The following is a 19,399-nucleotide window of genomic DNA, read 5'->3' as shown; positions in this document are numbered from 1 at the left end:
CAGCTGAAAAAAAAATCTAGTTTTTAAGTCTATTAAGGAGGCTTTAAGCATTCTACTGGATTTTGCAGGCTCAACTGTTATGCATACGGTCTAATTTAAAAAAAAAAAAAACAACTGTTTCTCTTTTGCTTTTGATGATGAGAAAGAGAAACAAGATGATGGGATTATTTTCATCATGTCAGTAAAAAAAATTGTGGGAGGAGATGTGGGGACTTTCCATTCACTATTATAAAGATAAGAAACTTAGGTGGATCCCAGTATTACTGTAAAGTCTCAATTAGCAGGCAAAAAAACTAGGTGAAAGTGAAAATAATTCAGAACTGAGTATCTCAAAGTTATATTCAAATCCTCCAGGCTTGCCCTTTTCATTCATCCCAGAGTTGTTACATCTCTCTTTCAGTCTCTGTCCCTCTATTTCCATCTCTTGCTTTCTCTCTTAATTAAATTGTCTTTTCCAGTGCACCTCAACTGGAATAAATTCTGTCTGGTTCAATGAAATTTACACATTAAATTCAAATCACTCTACTTAAGCGAAACCTGATTTGGGGGGTAAAAAAAAAAGAACAACCTGTCTTATAAATCAGTAAACACTCAATAATGAAAAGAGCTGGAGGTAAAAAAATAAAAAATAAAAAAAAATTAAAAGACAACCACCATTTCTTTTCTTTTTTTTGCTTTTTTGTACAGTATCTGACAGTATCTGCCGGCTGGATGGCAGAGATTTTATACAGAGGAATACATTACAGAAAACAAATTAGTCAGTAAGATAGAAGAATGCCAGTGCAAATGGCCCTGGCTCTTATTTACATCCTTATGAGATAACTGTACCCATTAGAAGGTTAAAGCTATTGTGGTGTCCCTGCCGTTTCCATAGACTCTGCCTTGGAAATTACAGCAATCCGTCTTTAAACTTTGATGCAGCCAGAACGCTCTCCTCATCCCATCTCATCCCTTCCTCCGTGACCTGTGGGTGTGTGTATGTGTGGAGTTGCATATGTGTATGTGCCAGAGAAGGGCAGGTAACAGCAAAGAGAGGGAGCAGACAGAAAAAGAGGTATGAGAGGGTGGGGCTAGGCTGTCTGCCACCCAGAACCAGAGAACATAAAGAGAAAAATATGGTCATAAAATGTCCCTATGACTATGAATACTAATACTGACTCTGTGAGCCAAATCTACCAAGGCTGTCCTCTTTCTGTTCCCTTCAGTCTTGCTCACAGAAATGAAATAATGGCTTAAAAATGAAGAGAAAACAGTGAAGTGCAGAGGCTGATTTGTATAACTTAGTATTTACACAGTGTCATACACAACACAACAATAGTACAGACAGAGAGAGAATATTAGTTAGAAGAACTGGAGGGACACACTAACCCTTAATATGCCAGTCTTCCTAGTATTTTATGGCACTTCGGTATTTTAAAATACAGATTTTTCACAAACTGTCAATTGGCAACAGATTACAATTGCAAAAAATTGGAAATGTTTGACAGTAAACAAACCAACTGCTCTTCCTATACCCAAACATCATTCAGAAAAATTGATTTCTTGTCACAGAAGAGAAAGACTGTCATTATTTCAAACCATATTTATTAATATGTTGATGCAAAGCCTTTTTAATTACTGTAATAGCTATTTTCATTTATATTCCATAAATATGTTTCCAGAATTCCTTTTTTTTTCCCTCAGAAGATGGAATTCTGCCCGTTCCATGAATCTAAATTATATACATATGCACAATCAATTAACAGCAAAGACCACATCCAGTCTTACTGTTGGTCTCATTACTTTTCATGACATACAGCCAAGCTGAACATGACTGTTTCACAATAAAAGTGTTAAACTGGTGAACCACTGGACTGCTTTTACTTTAATGAAGCCAGAGAAAACACAAACCATTTAACAAAGAGCTTTACAGTTTAAGTTTCTGTGAGGAGCCACCAGAACAGCATTTAACAGCCGCAAGAAGCTGAACTTTGTTTGTTGCCATCTGTGAAAACTATCACGGCATTCAACTCTTTTTGTGGTTAGAAAATTACTTGCAGGGCAAGCAAAGTGTTGCATATCCTCTGAGGCCACAGTTTAAGAGCTTTCATTTTTTTGCAGTCTTGATAAAGAAAATGCACTCGATTCAGTAGTTTGTAGAACCACCAAGTCATCATTTTCCATGTGACTTTATTACTCATTCTTCTTTACAATGTTGCTTCAGTTCATTGAGGTTGAAGGCATTTGGATATGCACAGTTCATTTGGAGCTAAGAGCTGGACTTTGACTGGGCCATTGCAGCACCTTTTCTTTCTCAGCCATTCTACTGTAGATTTACTGGTGCACTTGGGATCACGGTCCTGTCGCATGACCCGGTTTGGGTCAAGCATTAGCTTTTGGACAGATAACCTCACATTTGACTCTAGAATACTTTGGTATACAGAGGAGTTCATGATCAACTCAATAACTGCAAGGTGACCAAGTCCCGAGGCCACAAAATAATCAGTACCCCTCCACCACTGTACGACAGTTGGTATGAGGTATTTTGTGCTCATATACTGTGTCTGTTTTGTATCAGATGTAGTGCTGTGTGTATCACAGCCAAACATCTGCACTGTTTTTAATTCCTGTCCAAAGGACACTGTTCCAGAAGCACAACAGGCTTTTTCCTGGAAAGCCTTCCAAACAAGGCGTACTTATTCAGTCTTTTTCTAATTGTACTGTTATTAATTTTAACATTTAACATGCTATCTGAGGTGAATTTGCTTGGATGACCACTCCTAAGAAGATTGTGGCATTGTGTTAACATACCCCTAAAAGCTCAACACCAGCAAACTTCCCAAAACTTCTGCTTTTATAGAGGTGCTCAGTCTGATTGATGACCGATTAATTGAGTACATCTGATTAGCAGCACCTGGCTGCTACTTACCCTCTTAATTCCTATGGAAGCAGTAAGGGTGTACATAGTTTTTCACAGGACTCTATGCAGTCCTGTGAAAACTTTCTTTTTCCACATGACTAGTTCAGTGTGACTTTCACTCCATATTCACGTACCTTTCGCTTCACTTGCTGTTTGGTTTGGTTTAGGCCCCGTAAGTATTTGCTCAGGTTTAGTCAAAAGATTACAGTTTGAGTTCAAATATTCTCTTTACAACACTTTTCTCAAACACTGATGAACATCCTCGTATTTAAACATGATAGCAATGGGTTGCAAATACAAGTTGCCGTGTAGGGGTGCAACAGTTCAAAACTAAGACTAAAATTGCAGTCACAAGGTGTTTAGTCACGGTACCGTCATACCATCTTGTAAGGACAGACTAATTAGCTATATGTTGATGTTGGTGCTAGTCAATCATATAAATGCTGATTAAATCATGCTAGGCTGTTGAAAGAAAAATGTTGGATTTATATAGTTTATTTTACAATCATCAAGACCCAATCATTAATGATCAAGTGATCGTGTATGTGGCAATTTTTCCTTTTTATATCCCCTGAAAAAGCAGGTAATGTATTAACTGAAGCAAAGGCCCAGAAATCAAGATATGAACCGAATCATTGATTTGGAGAACCACTACAGTTATTATTATCCATATGTGGCAAGCTGGGACTGAGAGAAGTCTCCCTACGGCTTGTGCGTCACAGTAGTGAGTTTCTCTGTGACATCAGCATGAGCTGTTACACCCAGCAACCTATCACCAAGTCAACCAAAGCTGAAATCTGAAAAAACAAAGAGGTTCTGTTTCCACTCCTCTTTTCAATGCTGCATTAGCACTGAAGAATCTGTTTTTTTTTAACCATTACCACAATCAGGATCTGAAACACCCAATTTTCCACTGTTCCTATCATTGTAGGTCATCAGATCTTTAGTTTATAGAGATATTACTCCTACTTTTATTTATTTTATCTATTTAACGTACTATTAGTTGTTTCATGCCATGGTTTCTAATTTTCAGAGTCCTCTCTGCATTTCATGGTCAGGTGCTCCTTACAAATACCTGTACTTTCATGGTACCCCCTTGCAGCAAGCTTTCCCTGACAAATGTTGGAGGACAGAAGAAAAAGTCGTAATCTCTCAAGCATTTCTAATGAGTTTTTCTCCTACAATTATTTGATAAGAGCAGACAAGACTAGAGGCAGCGTGTATGATACACTAGCTCCTACTGCCGAGGTGAGAGCTCTGCTGATTACACACAGTCATTTACACACACGCACACACACACACACACACACACACACCCAGAGGCTTACAGTCTGTCATCTCAGAGTGCAACAATCCTAATAATAACACGAGAGGGTGAAGTTATGACCGGCAGGCACACCTGAGTTACCAATCTGGACCTCCTTAATCTGAACGCACACAGATGCCTGCGCGCGCGCGCACACACACACACACACACACACACACACACACACACACACACACACACACACACAAAATATGTCTTATAACCCTTCCATCTCTAATTTTCACCACTACTCGACTTCTCTGCTCGAGCCATAACCACAACCACCCCTCGTACAGTTTGTCCTCAAGCTGCTCACAACAATTTCCACCTTCCTGCTTACCACACTGAGCCCCAGTTGTTCCCTCTGCAGGTAGGGCAGGTTCCGGCGCTCCAAGCTTGCCAGGTAATGCTGCAGTCTTGAGTAGGTGTAGGGGTAGCAGTAGGCAAACTGATACACGTCGTCCTCTCGGTCAAAGCAAAAGGCAAAAGACATGACATAGTTGCGTCGGTGGTCAGGGCAGCGGTAGTAGTACACATTTTTGGCGGGAAGCCTCTGCCTGCAACAACAACAGACAAACCCAATAGAGGACATTAGGTATTGAAGCTTTAAGACTGAATCAAAGAAAAATATGAGGAGCACTGAGAACAGAGAAGAGATGTGGAAAAAGTGCACCAACTGTAAAGAAGACATGTACATTGTAAACCCAGATTTTGATTCCACTTAAAAATATTGAGTTCATATTACTTAAAACTGCCTAGAATGTGAACATTACTTGTTAATGCTGAGTAGACTGTACTTTTTGATGGTCTATCTTATTGTAATCATGTGTATGAGTTCAAACAACTTAATATCAGTTTATACCAGTTTTAACAGACTGGCTCAACATGCAGCTGCATGGTGGCATGATGGTTAGCAGTGCTACCTCAAAGGTACAATGTCATCTAGAAGGTCTGGGTTCAATTCCGGCTTGGCCCAGGCCTCTTGCTGTTTGGAATAGTAGACATTTGGTGTTTTTGTTTGGTTTTTGTTCACAATGCTCTCTCATATAGTTTTTTATTGTTCCATGGACAAATGTTATTTGTAAATGTTAATGTACCAGCATTCAGCAGGGCTGAGTTTTATCATGTTTATTTACCAAATTTTAAACAGACACAGTTCAACACTGTAAAAAATATTTGTGTTACTGGGCAGCGTGGTGGTGTGGTGGTTAGCACTGCTGCCTCACAGCTGGAATAGCTATCTGATAGTTTGGGTTCATTCCACCTTAGACCGGGACTCTTGCTGTGTGGAGTTTGTATGTTCTCCCTGTGTCTGTATGGGTTTCCTCCCATAATCTGAAGACATGCAGTTACTGGGGTTAGGTTAATTGGTCTCTCTAAGGTGCCGTTTACACGAGACCGTTTTCATTTTGAAACGGTGTCGTTTTGATGCGTTTCGGCCTTGCGTTTACACGACAACGGTGTCGTTTTGATGCGTTTCGCCCTTCTGTTTACACGACAACAGAGTGAAAACGATGTGTTTCAGAAACGGGGTCCAGAGTGGAGCGTTTCAGAAACGCACCGGCTTGCGTTTTCGTGTAAACACTTGAAACCGGGGTGATTTGAAAACGCTCGACTCGCACATGCGCACTATGGTTGCGACGGCCAGTTTTTCGCGCACGCGCAAACTGTTAAACAGTACTCGCGGATTCACGAGTGCTTCTTATGCTTTTCCTGTGTTTTTACCGTTTTGTAATTCAGCGTTGTGTGCAGCAGCGATCCAACCTCATCATCGGTCCACACAAAACCTCTCACATTGGCCGTTTTGTAAGTAATGAACAATTTGCCGCACTACCTACTGTGTCACTCCACGCATGCGCGTCTTGCGTAAACAAACTTTGCAAAGAGAAAACCAACGCCAACTTGTGGCCTGGCATGGGAACTACATCGTTTTCATCGTTTCACATGTCCTCGTGTAAACGCGGATCGTTTCTGAAACGCCATCGTGTAAACGAAAGGCTGAAACGCATCAAAACGACACCGTTTCCAGTGAAAACGGCTTCGTGTAAACGGCACCTAAATTGCCCACAGGTGTGAATGGTTGTCTGTCTCTCTCTGTGTCAGCCCTGCAACAGGCTGGTGACCTGTACGGGGTGTACCCTGCATCTTACTGCCTTGTCAGCTGGGATAGGCTCCAGCCCCCACACAACCATGAAAAGGATAGGGGGATTTATTGTTCAAAAGACATTTTATTTTTTCATGAACTATAAAAGATAAGTTTGGTCAATTAGAACATACAATTTAGTTCAATTGGAAATGAAGTAGTGCTTACGTAGCCCTTAACTGGCCAGGGCCCGCTGACAGGCCGTTTGGAGTCCCTTTTATATGGCAGGCTACACCCTCCCATTTTTATTGACACCTCATTCGGCCAATCATGTAACTGGCTGCACCAAATCACCTGACAAAGCTACGTGACGCCATCTGAGTATCACTGGCTCTAGCAAACCCATTTCTTAACATGATTGGCTGAATGAGGTGTCAATCAAAATGGGCGGGTCTAGCCTGCCATATAAAATGCACTTCATTCGGCCAGCGGACCAGACGTGGCCAGTTAATAGGCTATGAAATGGGTTTTTCACAGCCAATAATAACCAGAAGGCGTTATGTAGTTTTTGTCAGGTGATTTTTTTGCTGCCAGTTAAGGGGTTAATAGGCTGAGTTAAATGAACTGTTTCATTACTTAAAAAATTTAAGGCAACAAGTTACCTTGTTTTTTTTTAAGTAGATTCAACTTATCCGGGTTTACAGTGTACAGTAAAACCAATCTGATGGTACTTTGCTGTGTTCATAATTCCACTGCTTTTTACAAGATTCCCCAAACCTGCCTGATGTGCACGCCCAAACCATGACATAACCTCCACCGTGTTTCACAGGTGGCTGTAGACACTCCCTGTTGTTCCTCTCTCCTGACTACCTTCGTACATACCAAAAATTTCACATTTGCATTCATCACTCCATCAGACCTGCTGCCACTGATTTTCAGTCCAGTTCTTGTGCAATTTGGCATACCTCAACCTTTTTTCCCTGTTGCCCCTCCTTAAGAATGGCTTCTTGACGTTCAGCAAACAGTAGATAGATCAACTGAAGGCTCAGATGCATCTATCAAGCCTGTGTCAGGTTTTTATTGGAGTTTAAGAACACACTGCACACCATGCCAACATACATAAGTTTTCAGCTAACAGCTCTTTGCAAATCACTTTGTTGGTGCTATTTTATGCCTGTCAAACTGAGTTATCTTTGGTATTTTAGATTCAACTAAAGAAATGGGAACAAGTTATGTGTTTTGCAACAGGCTGCTAGTAACAAAGTGCTCAAAAGACACAATTAAAAACTAGTTCAAGAACATCTGATTCCTTGGAAGTAAAATATAAAGAAATGAGGCATGGTAAGACTTTTGCACAGTAATGTATTACCGAGACATCAAAATTAAGAGCCAGTAATGATAAAAAAAAAAAAAAAAAAAGAGTTATTTGTGATGATTAACATTGCATTTATCATTTAAGTCAAATTCACATGAATAAAAATGTAACTCAGACTTGGAATGAAAATAAAGGTCAACAGCAAAATAATGCAAATAAAATACGAAGACTGATAAATTATAAACTAAGTTGATAAATTCTTAATTACCTGAGATATCAACTATGTCTCTCTTTCAAGCTTCCTTTAAATCTACATTCCTGGGGTCATTTAGCATTTTAAAAGATTTTTATTAAGGCAAATATAAATAATTTCTGTATGTGTCCTTTTAAAACTGAAAGCCTCAACCATTACAGGGAAACAAGAAAATGATTTGTGGTAAAACCAGCATTTAAAAGTCCTTCACTCAAAATAATAATCAGCCTGAGTGACACTTTTATAGCCTGAGTATAAAATGAAGGGTAATCATCAGTGATGCTCCCATTAAATTAAGACAAAATGACATATGTCAAAAACAGTGCAGCTTAATTTTGATCTCTGTTTATAATTCTTTGGGTAAGCTGAGAATTTCAACAATTTATGCCTCTGAGTTTCAAATGTGGCCAACTCGTGTTTCAGTTTGGCAGTTAAAAAATGACTTTGTGTGACCACAAGGAACAATAAGATCTTACTGTAATATTTTTATGTATATTTGAACTGCATTTTGTATCTCTAGTCATGATTTAAGTGTGTAAGCAAAGTAGAAAAACTAAATGGAGTGAGAAATGTACATTGAGCATCTCATTTGTGCATTGTGTGTATGGTGATTACAATATGCTACTAAGTGCTCTTGTTTGTGTGCTTTACTTGTGTTTGCTGCATGTTGGGCTCAGAGCTAAAAAAAAAGCTGACTGATCCTGGCACCTCATGGATGATCGATGGGGTCCGGGACGGTACTGCTGCAGTTCACAGAACTTCTCTGCCTACTCGACATGTTTTCCTTTACCGCTCTTCATCTGTCTGTCTCTGTCTTCCTCTCTTTCTCTTGTTTAGTATTCAATATTAAGACCTGGTGAGAAGAATTTAGTATGAGTTTCCCTCTTACTCTCTTCTCTTTCATTTTTTCCATCTTTCTCCTACTCTCACATGTCTTGTCCTGTCACTCACTGACTCTGCCTTGACAGTTTCTATAAAGACGACCAAGCATGGGGAACAACGGCGCTGCCATAGGAGCTTTGGCAGATGCTCTGAGAGTGGAGGATAAAAAGAAGAAAAATATGAGGATGATGAGTGATTGGTGGGTTTGGGATAGTGGGAGCTGGGAGAAAGGTGGAATAAGGAGATAAGGAGAAGATGAGAGAGCAGGGTGATGGCAGATCTGAGACTGATACGGAGATATACAGGAAGGGGTGGTGGCTAACAGCAGAGCAGCTGTGTGATGGCAGGGCTGGCTAGTGAGCTAGCGAGTCTGGCAACAGATCAGATGAAGATGCTATCAGGGCTGTGATAGGAACAGGACCTGATAATCAACAAACAGGACAGACTGCTCTGCGCTAACGCTGACAGAAAAGACTTCTCTTTCTGACTCATCTCTGAAAAGGGAGGGCAGGAAGGACAAACAAGAAATGCATATGTTTGTTCAAACCCCTAATATACCTGGTTTGACAAAAGTCTTGCACAGAAAGGTATATGGAACACACATACATGCAAACACTCGAAGATGTCCCCGCAGGTACCTACTGAAACGGAACAAGCTAAATCACTCAGCCTCTTTCAGGCAGAAGGGAGTGAAAAGCAAGGCTGATTATTCCTTCAGAGGAGGAGAAAGGAAAACGTCTCTGCATGCGGCTATCTCAGCAGAATACAAATGCAGCTAGTGGCTAGCTATACCACACCCACACTGCCAACTGGAGCAAGCTTACAGGGTCATGTTACAGCCTGCAAAACTGGACAAAGGAAAATGGTGAATCTTGAAAAATGTAGAGAAAAATATTGTATTTTATACCCAAAGGACTCTGACTGCTATTCCTAAGTGTGGATAGTAACATGGGCTTGAAGTACTGGCTGGCAAGGACAAAATAGACACACTCAGACACATGTACACTCATACAACCCCCTAGTGCCCACACTAGTGCATTAAAGTAGTGCCAGCCCTCCAAGGTGCAGGTTAATTAAAATAAGATGACACCTCACCTCTTCACATATTTCCCCGTTTGGCTCTGCCCATTCATGCAATTCCACTGCTTTCTGTTTCTTCTTCTCTTTCTCTCTACTGGGCAGTGTATGACCTTGCCGGAGACTGGAAAAGTCCTGGCTATTGATTTTAATTACTGCTGCTTGTCCCATCACAGCATTATAGTTATAGGCCAGAGAAAATGACTCTCTGAGTTGTTATGGAAAAAGACTGCCTGGAAAGCCTGGATTACTGGCTAAGGATGGAGCTATACCTCCTTTAGATACCGCAGTCATACACAAATATGAAAATTCACAAAATCTTTGGCACATGCACACTGCTGCTCACAGCAGTCTCTTTGGTTTTTTTATCTGAAAGGTGACTGCTCCTGTTTGGCAGCTGGCAATTTGTTTTATCTAAATGGTACCTCCCTGTGCCTCTCCCCTGCCCATCTCTTGACGTGGTACAGTGCCGTCGTTCCCAAACAGAATTATCACCGCATGGAATGAGGGGGGAAAAAAAATTGAGAAGCTCCCTGCACATGATAAGGCTCTCACACATAGTTTTACAATTCAGTGATTACAGAGACACAGAAACTCAAACACAAACAGGAATATGCAAAGAGTCACACAGTGAGGCAACACCACAAACTCAAACCGCATGTGAGCTACATCAAGGTCATTCCTTTCACAGCGAGCTGTGAGACAAGTTAACTTCCAGGGTGTCTCATCACAGCCTCATGGAATAAAGAGAGATGCTCAGTGAAGAGGAATAGAGAGACTAAAACATTAGACAAAGCCAGAAAGTGGATGACAAACAGAGAAAGAGGCAAGCAAAGAGACAAAGTCAGAGAGAAAGGGACAAAAAAAAAGAGGCAGGAGGAGAATACAAAGGGAGGGGATTTATAGAGCTAGCAGGCAGCCTTTAGCGAGGTGTCACTTTGCTTGCCAGGGCTTTTCTACTTCTGAACCATTGGTAGCTACAAACTCCTGCTCTGATTTTGATGGCGCCGGCGTCTCTCTGAAGTTTTGAGATGAAGGCTTATAAATTGGTAGCTTTCATACGGGCGACATCTTGTCTATATTTTCAAATCAATCAAGCGTAGAGGACACGCCAATCACTGCTGCTCTGAGCACTCTCACAAAGGCAAAAACATACAGGACAAAACTCACAAGACCCGGGCACAGAAGCACACACTCTCATCCACTCCCTTTTATTTTCTCCATCACTGTTGTCACTTTCAGCTTGTCAAACGTTTATCCTGTCAACTGTTAGGAAGGTTGAATGTCTTCCAATATGCCCGTACAGCTGTCAAGCTCCACGGATCCCTACCAGCTTATTTAAGGCAAATAGTTAGTCCGTTTGGCAAATATTTCACACTGAATGACATATTTCTTTATTCCCTGTGTGTTACTGCGCCAATAATTGAGGAGGCAATATTTCTTGGCACTCTAAAATGATGCCAGATGTTAGATAGGCTCATTGTTTTTAAAGCATGGCTCTGTGTTTTCGTTTTGCATACCAAGCCAAGCAGAAAGCAGCCTCCGAATGATCTCAGGAGTGTCACCCATGTAGGTGTGCATTTTCATGCATGAGAAAGTGTGTGTGTGCGCGTGTGTGTGTATGCATGTGTTTGCAAACATGACGGCATATATATTCTTGGAGCATCCATCTATCTTTTTTGGATGCAAATCAAGTTGCAACAAAGCTTTCTGGAGACACTGTTACTAGGCAACCTGGGCTTGCTTTGTAATTTGGTTGGCCTGCTGTATATTGTATGTGGCGGTACTGTATATTTATTTGACTGCAGCTTCACGAGAATGTGTTTTTAGATTGGGACTAACTTCCCCAACCAGTGAAGAGTAAAAATCAGATGTAGAGAAGGAAGTCATCGATTGTCATTTGGTCTCTTAAGTGTGGCAGAGCTGAGGAGAGACTTGGTATAACATTCATTTCCACAATTTTCAGAGGTTAATTTTCAGCTGCAGTGTGTGTGTGTGTGTGTGTGTGTGTGTGTGTAGGCATAAAATAGAGAAGATGCACATTACAGTCTGTGCTGATGATGTGAAATAACTCGGGATTAGTGCTACTGGTTAGAACTCTGGCTAGCAGCAATAAGGTTTTGCAGGAAGCAATAACACTCGTGAATTATGGACTTTCCAGTAACGAGAGAGCTGAGCCGTGCTCACCTGTGGAGACAACAGGCTGTTAGCAGCTTTCTCGGGTCAGAAACAGTCCCCTGATGAGACTGCAATACAAAAAAACAAGACACTTTCAACTGATGGCTGCACCCAAACACCCCAGAGGTGAACTTTTGTCAGATGGCTTTTTACACACTGCTTCCTGTTAGAGGCACTGTAAAAATCTTTCTGACCTCCAGCGTTAGCTCTGTTATTTCAATACGGTATTACGGCAAAGGATGGTCCAGTGTGTGGATGTCACTCTTTGCCTGTCGTAGGTGTGAAATAGACACGCGTGCTTAAGTTGCATGTTGAAGTTGCAGTACCAGCAGGGGGCAATAGTCCATTTAAAACATGCTAGGTGGCCGATGTATTTACATTTGGCTTCCCTACACCTGTTGTCTCGTGTTTTCTTTTGCTTACGTGATCTTCGCAGTGTAGTATTGTTGAAATGCCTGCTAATCGAGACAAATGTGGCAACGACTTGTTGGCTTTAAATTAATTATTGCCAACTGTTTTTACTGCAACTTAGGCCCTATTTACACAAGAGCGTGGAAACGGCGCTGTTTTGCCATTTTCGTTTTTGAAAAGTAGCGCGTTCAGACGGAAACGTTTCAGAAACAATCTCCGTTTACACGGAAACACAAGACATTGAAAACGCTGCGGTTCCCATTGCCAGGCCACAAGTTGGCGTTGTGGATATAGGACCCGCAACCATAGCGGGCATGGGTGAGTGCCCCCGTTTATAAAAAGCAGCGTTTTCGCCCGTTCACACAGAAATGGAGACCGGAGCGTTTTGAAAACTGTGGAGCCCATTTTGAAAAAGTATCGTTTTCACCCCGTTCACGTGTAAACGGGAGGCCGAAACGCATCAAAACGTTTTCATCTGAAAATGTTTTCATGTAAATGGGGCCTTAAGCATGCGTGTTCATTTAACGCCTAGGTCAGGCAAAGCACATCGTCCACACGGTGGACCAGCAGTACACACTTTGTCGTGATACCGCCCAGATATTTACATATTACTGGTGAATTTAATTGGATGATCTGTCACAGGATTGGCAGCTTTTTAAACCTCAATGAATTTCAAGGTGAGTTAGCCGAATCAGCTCGGTCAATATCAGATCACACCCGCGGCGCTTCACCTGAATTCAGATTATGCAGCAGACATTAAATGTGAAGTTATTGCCATGAAACACTGAAAGCAGTCATAAATCTTGGAGCCTCATCTAAATAAAACACCATTGCTGTTTATAGGAATCATCCTTTGTTCTGCTGATATGCTAAATGCACAAGGAGTGGTTGTCTAAGTATGTTTTTATCTGTGTATGTCTGTTTGAGTGTCTCTCAGTGTGAGTGTGTTAAAATTCATTTTATCCAGCAATTCATCTTTTTTTCACATCACGCGCTTCCCGTGCTGTCTTCCAACCCTCAGTCTACTTTAGCTAGATGGAAAAAAAAAAAAAAGCCTTCTAGTGTGAGACCGTGATTTTATTTATTTCTTACTTTTTATTTTCTTTTAAATTAGAAATTATATTCTTGCAGTCAGGAGCAAAATATTCATCATGTAAATCCCTGCATGCATGCACTAACCTCAAACTCCTAATCAGTTTCACTCTAAATCTAAGAAAATGTGAGCGATGCACAGCGCTCATACATTCACATGGGACACTTATCACCTCTGAGTTGGCAAAAAGAGATGAAAGTGGTGGAGGATTTGCAGTAGCTGTTTTAACTGATGTACCCTGAGATAGTGGAAAATATGTAGTGAATAAATACATATTATTTTCATTTCATCTCATCCTTTTTTTCTTTATTTGAAATTTCATCGTTCAATCTTGAATGAAGTTTTTAATCATCATCAAAAGAGTTTGGGGACGCTACGTTTATACAGTCAAATAAAATCAAATGCTTTCAAGGTTCTACTGAATGAATACACTGTTTGATTTAATATACTATGTAACTTAACTAATGAGCAGTGTGACAGTGCCTGGATGGACCAGTAGAGGGCCACACTGTTGAGTGAGAGATGACCTTTTGAGAGGTGAAAGCAGAAAATTCAGGAAGAGGAAGAGGTGTCCGTTTCTCAAGTTTAATACAAAACAAAAATGCGCTGCACACTAACCACTTTGCTGTGCTACAACGGATCTCAGAGGAAAAGACACCTGCTTTGAAGGTTGTGCAGGTTAGCTGAGGAAAATCTGAGGAAAAAAATGCTTAAAAGTAATTTAAGGAATACAGGAAATATCGTACTGTGTACAGTACTGTGCAAGAGTCTTGAGCCACCCCTCATTTTTTTAATATATATTTTACTTCCAAGGAGCCAGACTTTACTGTGTTTTTTTTAAGTATTTCTAAGCAATAGTTCTCCAGGGTTTCTGAAGGTCTTTCAAAGTTTTGCTGAGACATTGGCTGCTTTTTCACTCATTTTTAGTCCAGTTCTTGTACCGGCCCATTTACAGAGGATTTGTTGGTTTGTTTGTTTGTTTGTCTGTTTGTAAGCCACCTAATACTGACCTGTAAACCATTCAAGCATAAAAAAAGGCACCTAACTCAACGGATGAACCAGTATTGTATATACACCTAAGAGATAACTTGGCAAACATCCATTTTTAAATTGTATCTTGGCACTTGCAAAAACACATAATTTGTTCTCATTTCTTTAGCTGAATCTATAAAAAAATGCCTAAGATTATTCAGTTTGACAGGCATAAAATTGTATTGGTGCACCAAGTTGATTTCCAACAAGCTATTAGTGGGAAAAGTGTCGTATCTCAGCATGGTGTGCAGTGTGTTCTTAGAAAAATGTGAGAAAACTGGACAAGTTTATGACAAAAGAAGTGCTACAAAAGAAGAACTGACAGGCCTAAAAACTATATACACCAGATGAACAGTATCTGAAAGTCATGTCCTTAAGAAATAGGAAATAAAAAGAAAAATCCAGCAAAAACCTGACATGGGACCTGAGAAATGCATCTGGCCTTTCAGTTGATTCAGCTACTGTTCACTGAAGCTTCATCAGAAATGGTCTCAGTGGAAGGGTGGAAACCATTCTTAAGAAAGGGAAACAAGGAGAAAAGGCTGAGGTATGCCAAACTACACAAGAACTGGACTGAACTGTAAAACATGGTGGAGTCTCTGTCATGGTTTCAGGCTGCATTTCAGTCAGTGGTTTTGGGGACATCGTCAAAATTGATGGGATTATGAATGGACTATAAGATTTTGATTTGCCATACAATGCCATCTGGACAGCATCTGATTGGCAACAGCTTAATTTTTCAGCATGAACTGCCACTGCAGTAAAAACATACCTTTATAAAAAAAAAAAAACACAATGAAATACTGTCAGTCATGGACTAGCCTCCCCAGAGCCTGGGTCTCAACATTATCGAATCAATGTGGGATCATCTTCACAAAGAATGGAACAAAAGGCAGCCAACATCCAAAGAAGAGCTCTGAATGTCCTTTAAGAAGCCTGGAGAACTATTCCTGAAGACGATTTAAAGAAATTACAAGAAAGCTGCCAAAGAGAGTTCAGGTTGTGTCTACCACATATTAACTTTCAAGCTCATTAGAATTGTACAAACTTCACGTATGTCTGCAAAAGTTTCAATAATTCACTGCACTTATTTCCCATGTTCCTCTAAAATATAAAGAAATGAGGGGTGGCTTGAGACTTATGCACAGCACTGTATATATTTTATATTCAGTTCATACACTAAATATACACTAAGTGGCCCAGCATGTAAGGTAAGCTATTTTGATTTTTTTTTTTTTTAAAAAAGGTAAAACATGCCCAAAATATATCCCACTGGGGTCTCAGCCAGATTAAGCATGCTATGTCTGCTGGTGGCTAGCTCCCCTGCGTCTTGTGGGGCAGCAGGGCAATTAGCAGAAAGCAGATGATCACTGCGCCCTCACCACTGTGGCGCCACTGGTCCCCTATGGTGCAACAGGGCAGGTGCACATTCATGTGGAATAATGGTGGGTACAGGAAAATACTTGCAAGGAACCATAAAGAAGTCTCTCTCACACACACACACACACACACACACACACACACACACACACACACACACACACACACACACACACACACACACACACACTAATCTAACAATATGATGATGTCAGCGTTCAGCCCCTGGTGAGTGGTGGTGAGTAAGCTAGTGGGAGTGGGAGGAGACAGGCTGGCAGTGGGCTTGTGTATGTATGTGTGTGTGTTTTAGAGAGGAGACAAGACCATCCGCCTATAACTGTGTGATGCAGCATTTCCCAGAGTGCAACATTATACTCCCATTACATTATCAGCGTGTGTGTGTGTGTGTGTGTGTGTGTGTGTGTGTGTGTGTGTGTGTGTGTGTGTGTGTGTGTGTGTGTGTGTGTGTAATGGAATAGACAGACGGGCGCCAGACAAAGTCGAAATAATAACAAGACCAGACATGTGAACAATAGACATCAGATACACACACAGGCATTTGTAGGGTAAATAAAGTGAATATATTATTATCATTTTCAATAACTAACACACTCCCTTTACCACAGACCACCTACACATACAAATATACTTTGGTGAGCAAAACAAGCCCTATCAACATATTACACCTATTACGCCATGCATATAGATACTTACTGTTTACTGCTTATCAACAATCTCCAAAATCTCGAGGTCACTCCTCCCTGTAAAATAAGCTTTAGTTCTGCCCACTAAACATCATGCTTTTTCAGAAACAACACTGGTCCACAGAAAACGCAGGGCAAAACACACAACTCGTGTCCCTTCAGTTGATGGAGGCGTGCACACAGTCTCTTTTAAAGTTTCAGCAACTTTCATGTATTTTAATTCACTTTGATCCCTAATCTAAACATCTACCACAAACTGAAATGCCTGTAAAAGTTCAACTTACTGTGACGAGGTCAGATTAGCAAAATTCAAAAAAGGCTACTTCAAAATCCAAGTTCTGAAACAGCTTCAAGCTGTTTTTAGGAGTTTCATAAAAACATGATGCAGCACTAAGTTCAATAAGCGTCCCTAAATTGAGAAATTTGTGCATATCCGTGTTTGGAGAAACACCTGTTAGTTCATTTACATGATAACTACAGCAGTTGTTGGCTCATAAATTGGTACACAATCACTAAATGTCATCTGTGTTTGGGGCAGTTTTTATTTTGCTTTAGTAAAAGTTTGTTTCCTAAACTCAAATAGAATAGTTTGGTGCCTATTACCTGCTGTATGTTTACTAGGCTAGTGCTGATGTGTTTATATATTAAAGTTAGCTCTATTTTGTAGAAAAGATGGATGATGTCATGGTCCTGGGTCTTCTGCCCAGTGTTTTGTGTTTTGTTTTTAAGTTCTGTTATCACCGATATTCCCTATGGGTTTTAATAGGGAGCCTGGGGGTCCGACGTCGCCGGTGACAGAGGCGTTCCATTGCCTTTGTCAACACCAGCCTCCTGCCATGCCACCTGAGGGTCTTCGCCACCAGCACCAACTACCAGGCCTCCTCTGTCTCCGCTGATGGCCCCACGGCTGACCCCCCGAACTGATTCGCCTCTGCCGCTGGCCCCGTGGCCAGTCTCCTGAGTTTGTCTGTCTATGCCGCTGGCCCCGCAGCTGACCTCCACAACTGCTTCGTCTGCACCGCTGGCATTGCAGCCAACTGTTTAGTCTGTCCAGCCTCCCCCCATGACCAGGCAGACCGCCTGAACTCTGTGTGTTGTGTTCTGCTTTGCTCCCTTTGTCTCGTTGGTTTGATTCAGTTAACCTGTTCTCTCCAGTTGTGTTGTTTTCCCTAATCATCCTGTGTGTATTTAAGCCCTTTGTTTTCCTCAGCTCACTGTTGCCTCCTCGTCATTGGCTTCCTGCCCCCTGTGTGTTCTGTTACTCTGTACTTCAAGTTTAAAGTGAGTTTTGTACTTTGTCCAGCTGGCTTCATTCAGTTCTGCCCTGAGTTGTCCCAGCTAAATAAAGCTGATGTTTTAAGTTCGGTCCTGTTCTGAGTCCTGCACTGGGGTCCTCAACCTGCCTGCCACAGCGGTACATGACAGATGAAGCCTCGCTGCTTGGTCTCAAAGCAGAGTGACTTGACACACTAGTAGCAACTTGTCAATCACATGGTAAGCATGTTCTGCTACCAGTCCTGTTTTTTTTTTTTTTTTAATTCTAATTGTAACTATAATTTACAAAATAAACAATAAGATATGTTCAATACATCAAGGTTGCCAGCTCAGGTGAGCTCAACCAGTGCCCAGATGGCATTAAATTTTAGTGTTGATCTGGATCACTTTATTAAAGCTGTACCACTTCTCCAAATCGGTGGTGGTCTGCCCTCTGTGACTGCTCTTCTAGTGTCAATATGTCCAGTTTAAATCATACACTTCCATGGATTGTTTAAGCAAATAAAGTAATACTGCGTATATCACTGAAAATACCCTCTAATGTCACAATGAGTCAGGTAATTTAAGATCAAGCTTCAACATCGCCACTCCTGTGAGCTACTGTACGTGTACTTGTGTGTGCTTTTGCCTTTGTGTATCTGTGTGTATGCATGCTTTTGTGTGTTTTTGAGTGCTTGTGTGTGCGTGTTTGGAATAAGCAGCCCCAATGACTTCAGGCCCATAGCGCTCACCTCTGTGGTGATGAAGTGTTTTGAGAGACTCATCAAGACATTCATCACCTCCTCACTGCCCACCACCCTCGACCCACTACAGTTTGCATACCGGCCAGACAGATCCACAGATGACGCCATATCCTTCCTCCTCCACAAGACCCTTTCACACATAGACACTGGTAAGGGGAACTATGTGAGAGTGCTGTTTGTAGATTACAGCTCAGCATTCAACACCATAGTTCCCTCCAGGCTGGTCTCTAAGCTGCTGGACCTGGGCCTGGGCCCATCCCTGTGCAGGTGGGTTCACAGCTTCCTGACCAGCAGACCACAGGTGGTACGAGTGGGTCACCTCACCTCATCCTCCCTCACCCTCAACACTGGATCCCCCCAAGGCTGTGTGCTCAGCCCTCTGCTGTACTCACTGTACACCCATGACTGCGAGGCCACGTCAGAGTCCAACGTCATCATCAAGTTTGCTGACGACACTGCTGTTGTGGGACTAATCTCTCACAATGAGGAGACAGCCTACAGGAGAGAGGTCTCCCGCCTGGAGAACTGGTGCCAGGAGAACCACCTCCTGCTCAACGTCAGCAAAACAAAGGAACTGATCGTGGACTTCAGCAGGAAGCAGCAGAGGGACTACCATCCACTTGTCATCAGTGGTGCTGAGGTGGAAAGAGTGGACACCTTCAAATACCTGGGAGTGACCATCTCACAGGACCTGTCCTGGACTCATCACATAAACATCACTGTGAAGAAGGCCAGACAGCGTCTCTACCTCCTCAGGCGGCTGAGAGA

At 41.6% G+C, this 19,399-nt stretch overlaps 1 protein-coding gene across 1 annotated transcript in view; it reads right to left on the bottom strand.

Moving 5' to 3' along the window:
* agbl4 (AGBL carboxypeptidase 4) overlaps nucleotides 1–19,399 on the bottom strand; it is a 367,133-nt gene that overhangs the window by 153,618 nt on the left and 194,116 nt on the right. Inside the window, exon 5 of the mRNA XM_030727883.1 lies at nucleotides 4,546–4,762. Coding sequence (XP_030583743.1) covers nucleotides 4,546–4,762 — 217 coding nt within the window. The remainder of the gene's footprint in view (nucleotides 1–4,545; nucleotides 4,763–19,399) is intronic.

This window comes from Archocentrus centrarchus, chromosome 4 (genome assembly GCF_007364275.1).
Source record: "Archocentrus centrarchus isolate MPI-CPG fArcCen1 chromosome 4, fArcCen1, whole genome shotgun sequence".
Taxonomy (NCBI): domain Eukaryota; kingdom Metazoa; phylum Chordata; class Actinopteri; order Cichliformes; family Cichlidae; genus Archocentrus; species Archocentrus centrarchus.
The sequence above is the reverse complement of the archived record's forward strand: the minus strand, read 5'-3'. Positions and strand labels throughout refer to the sequence as shown.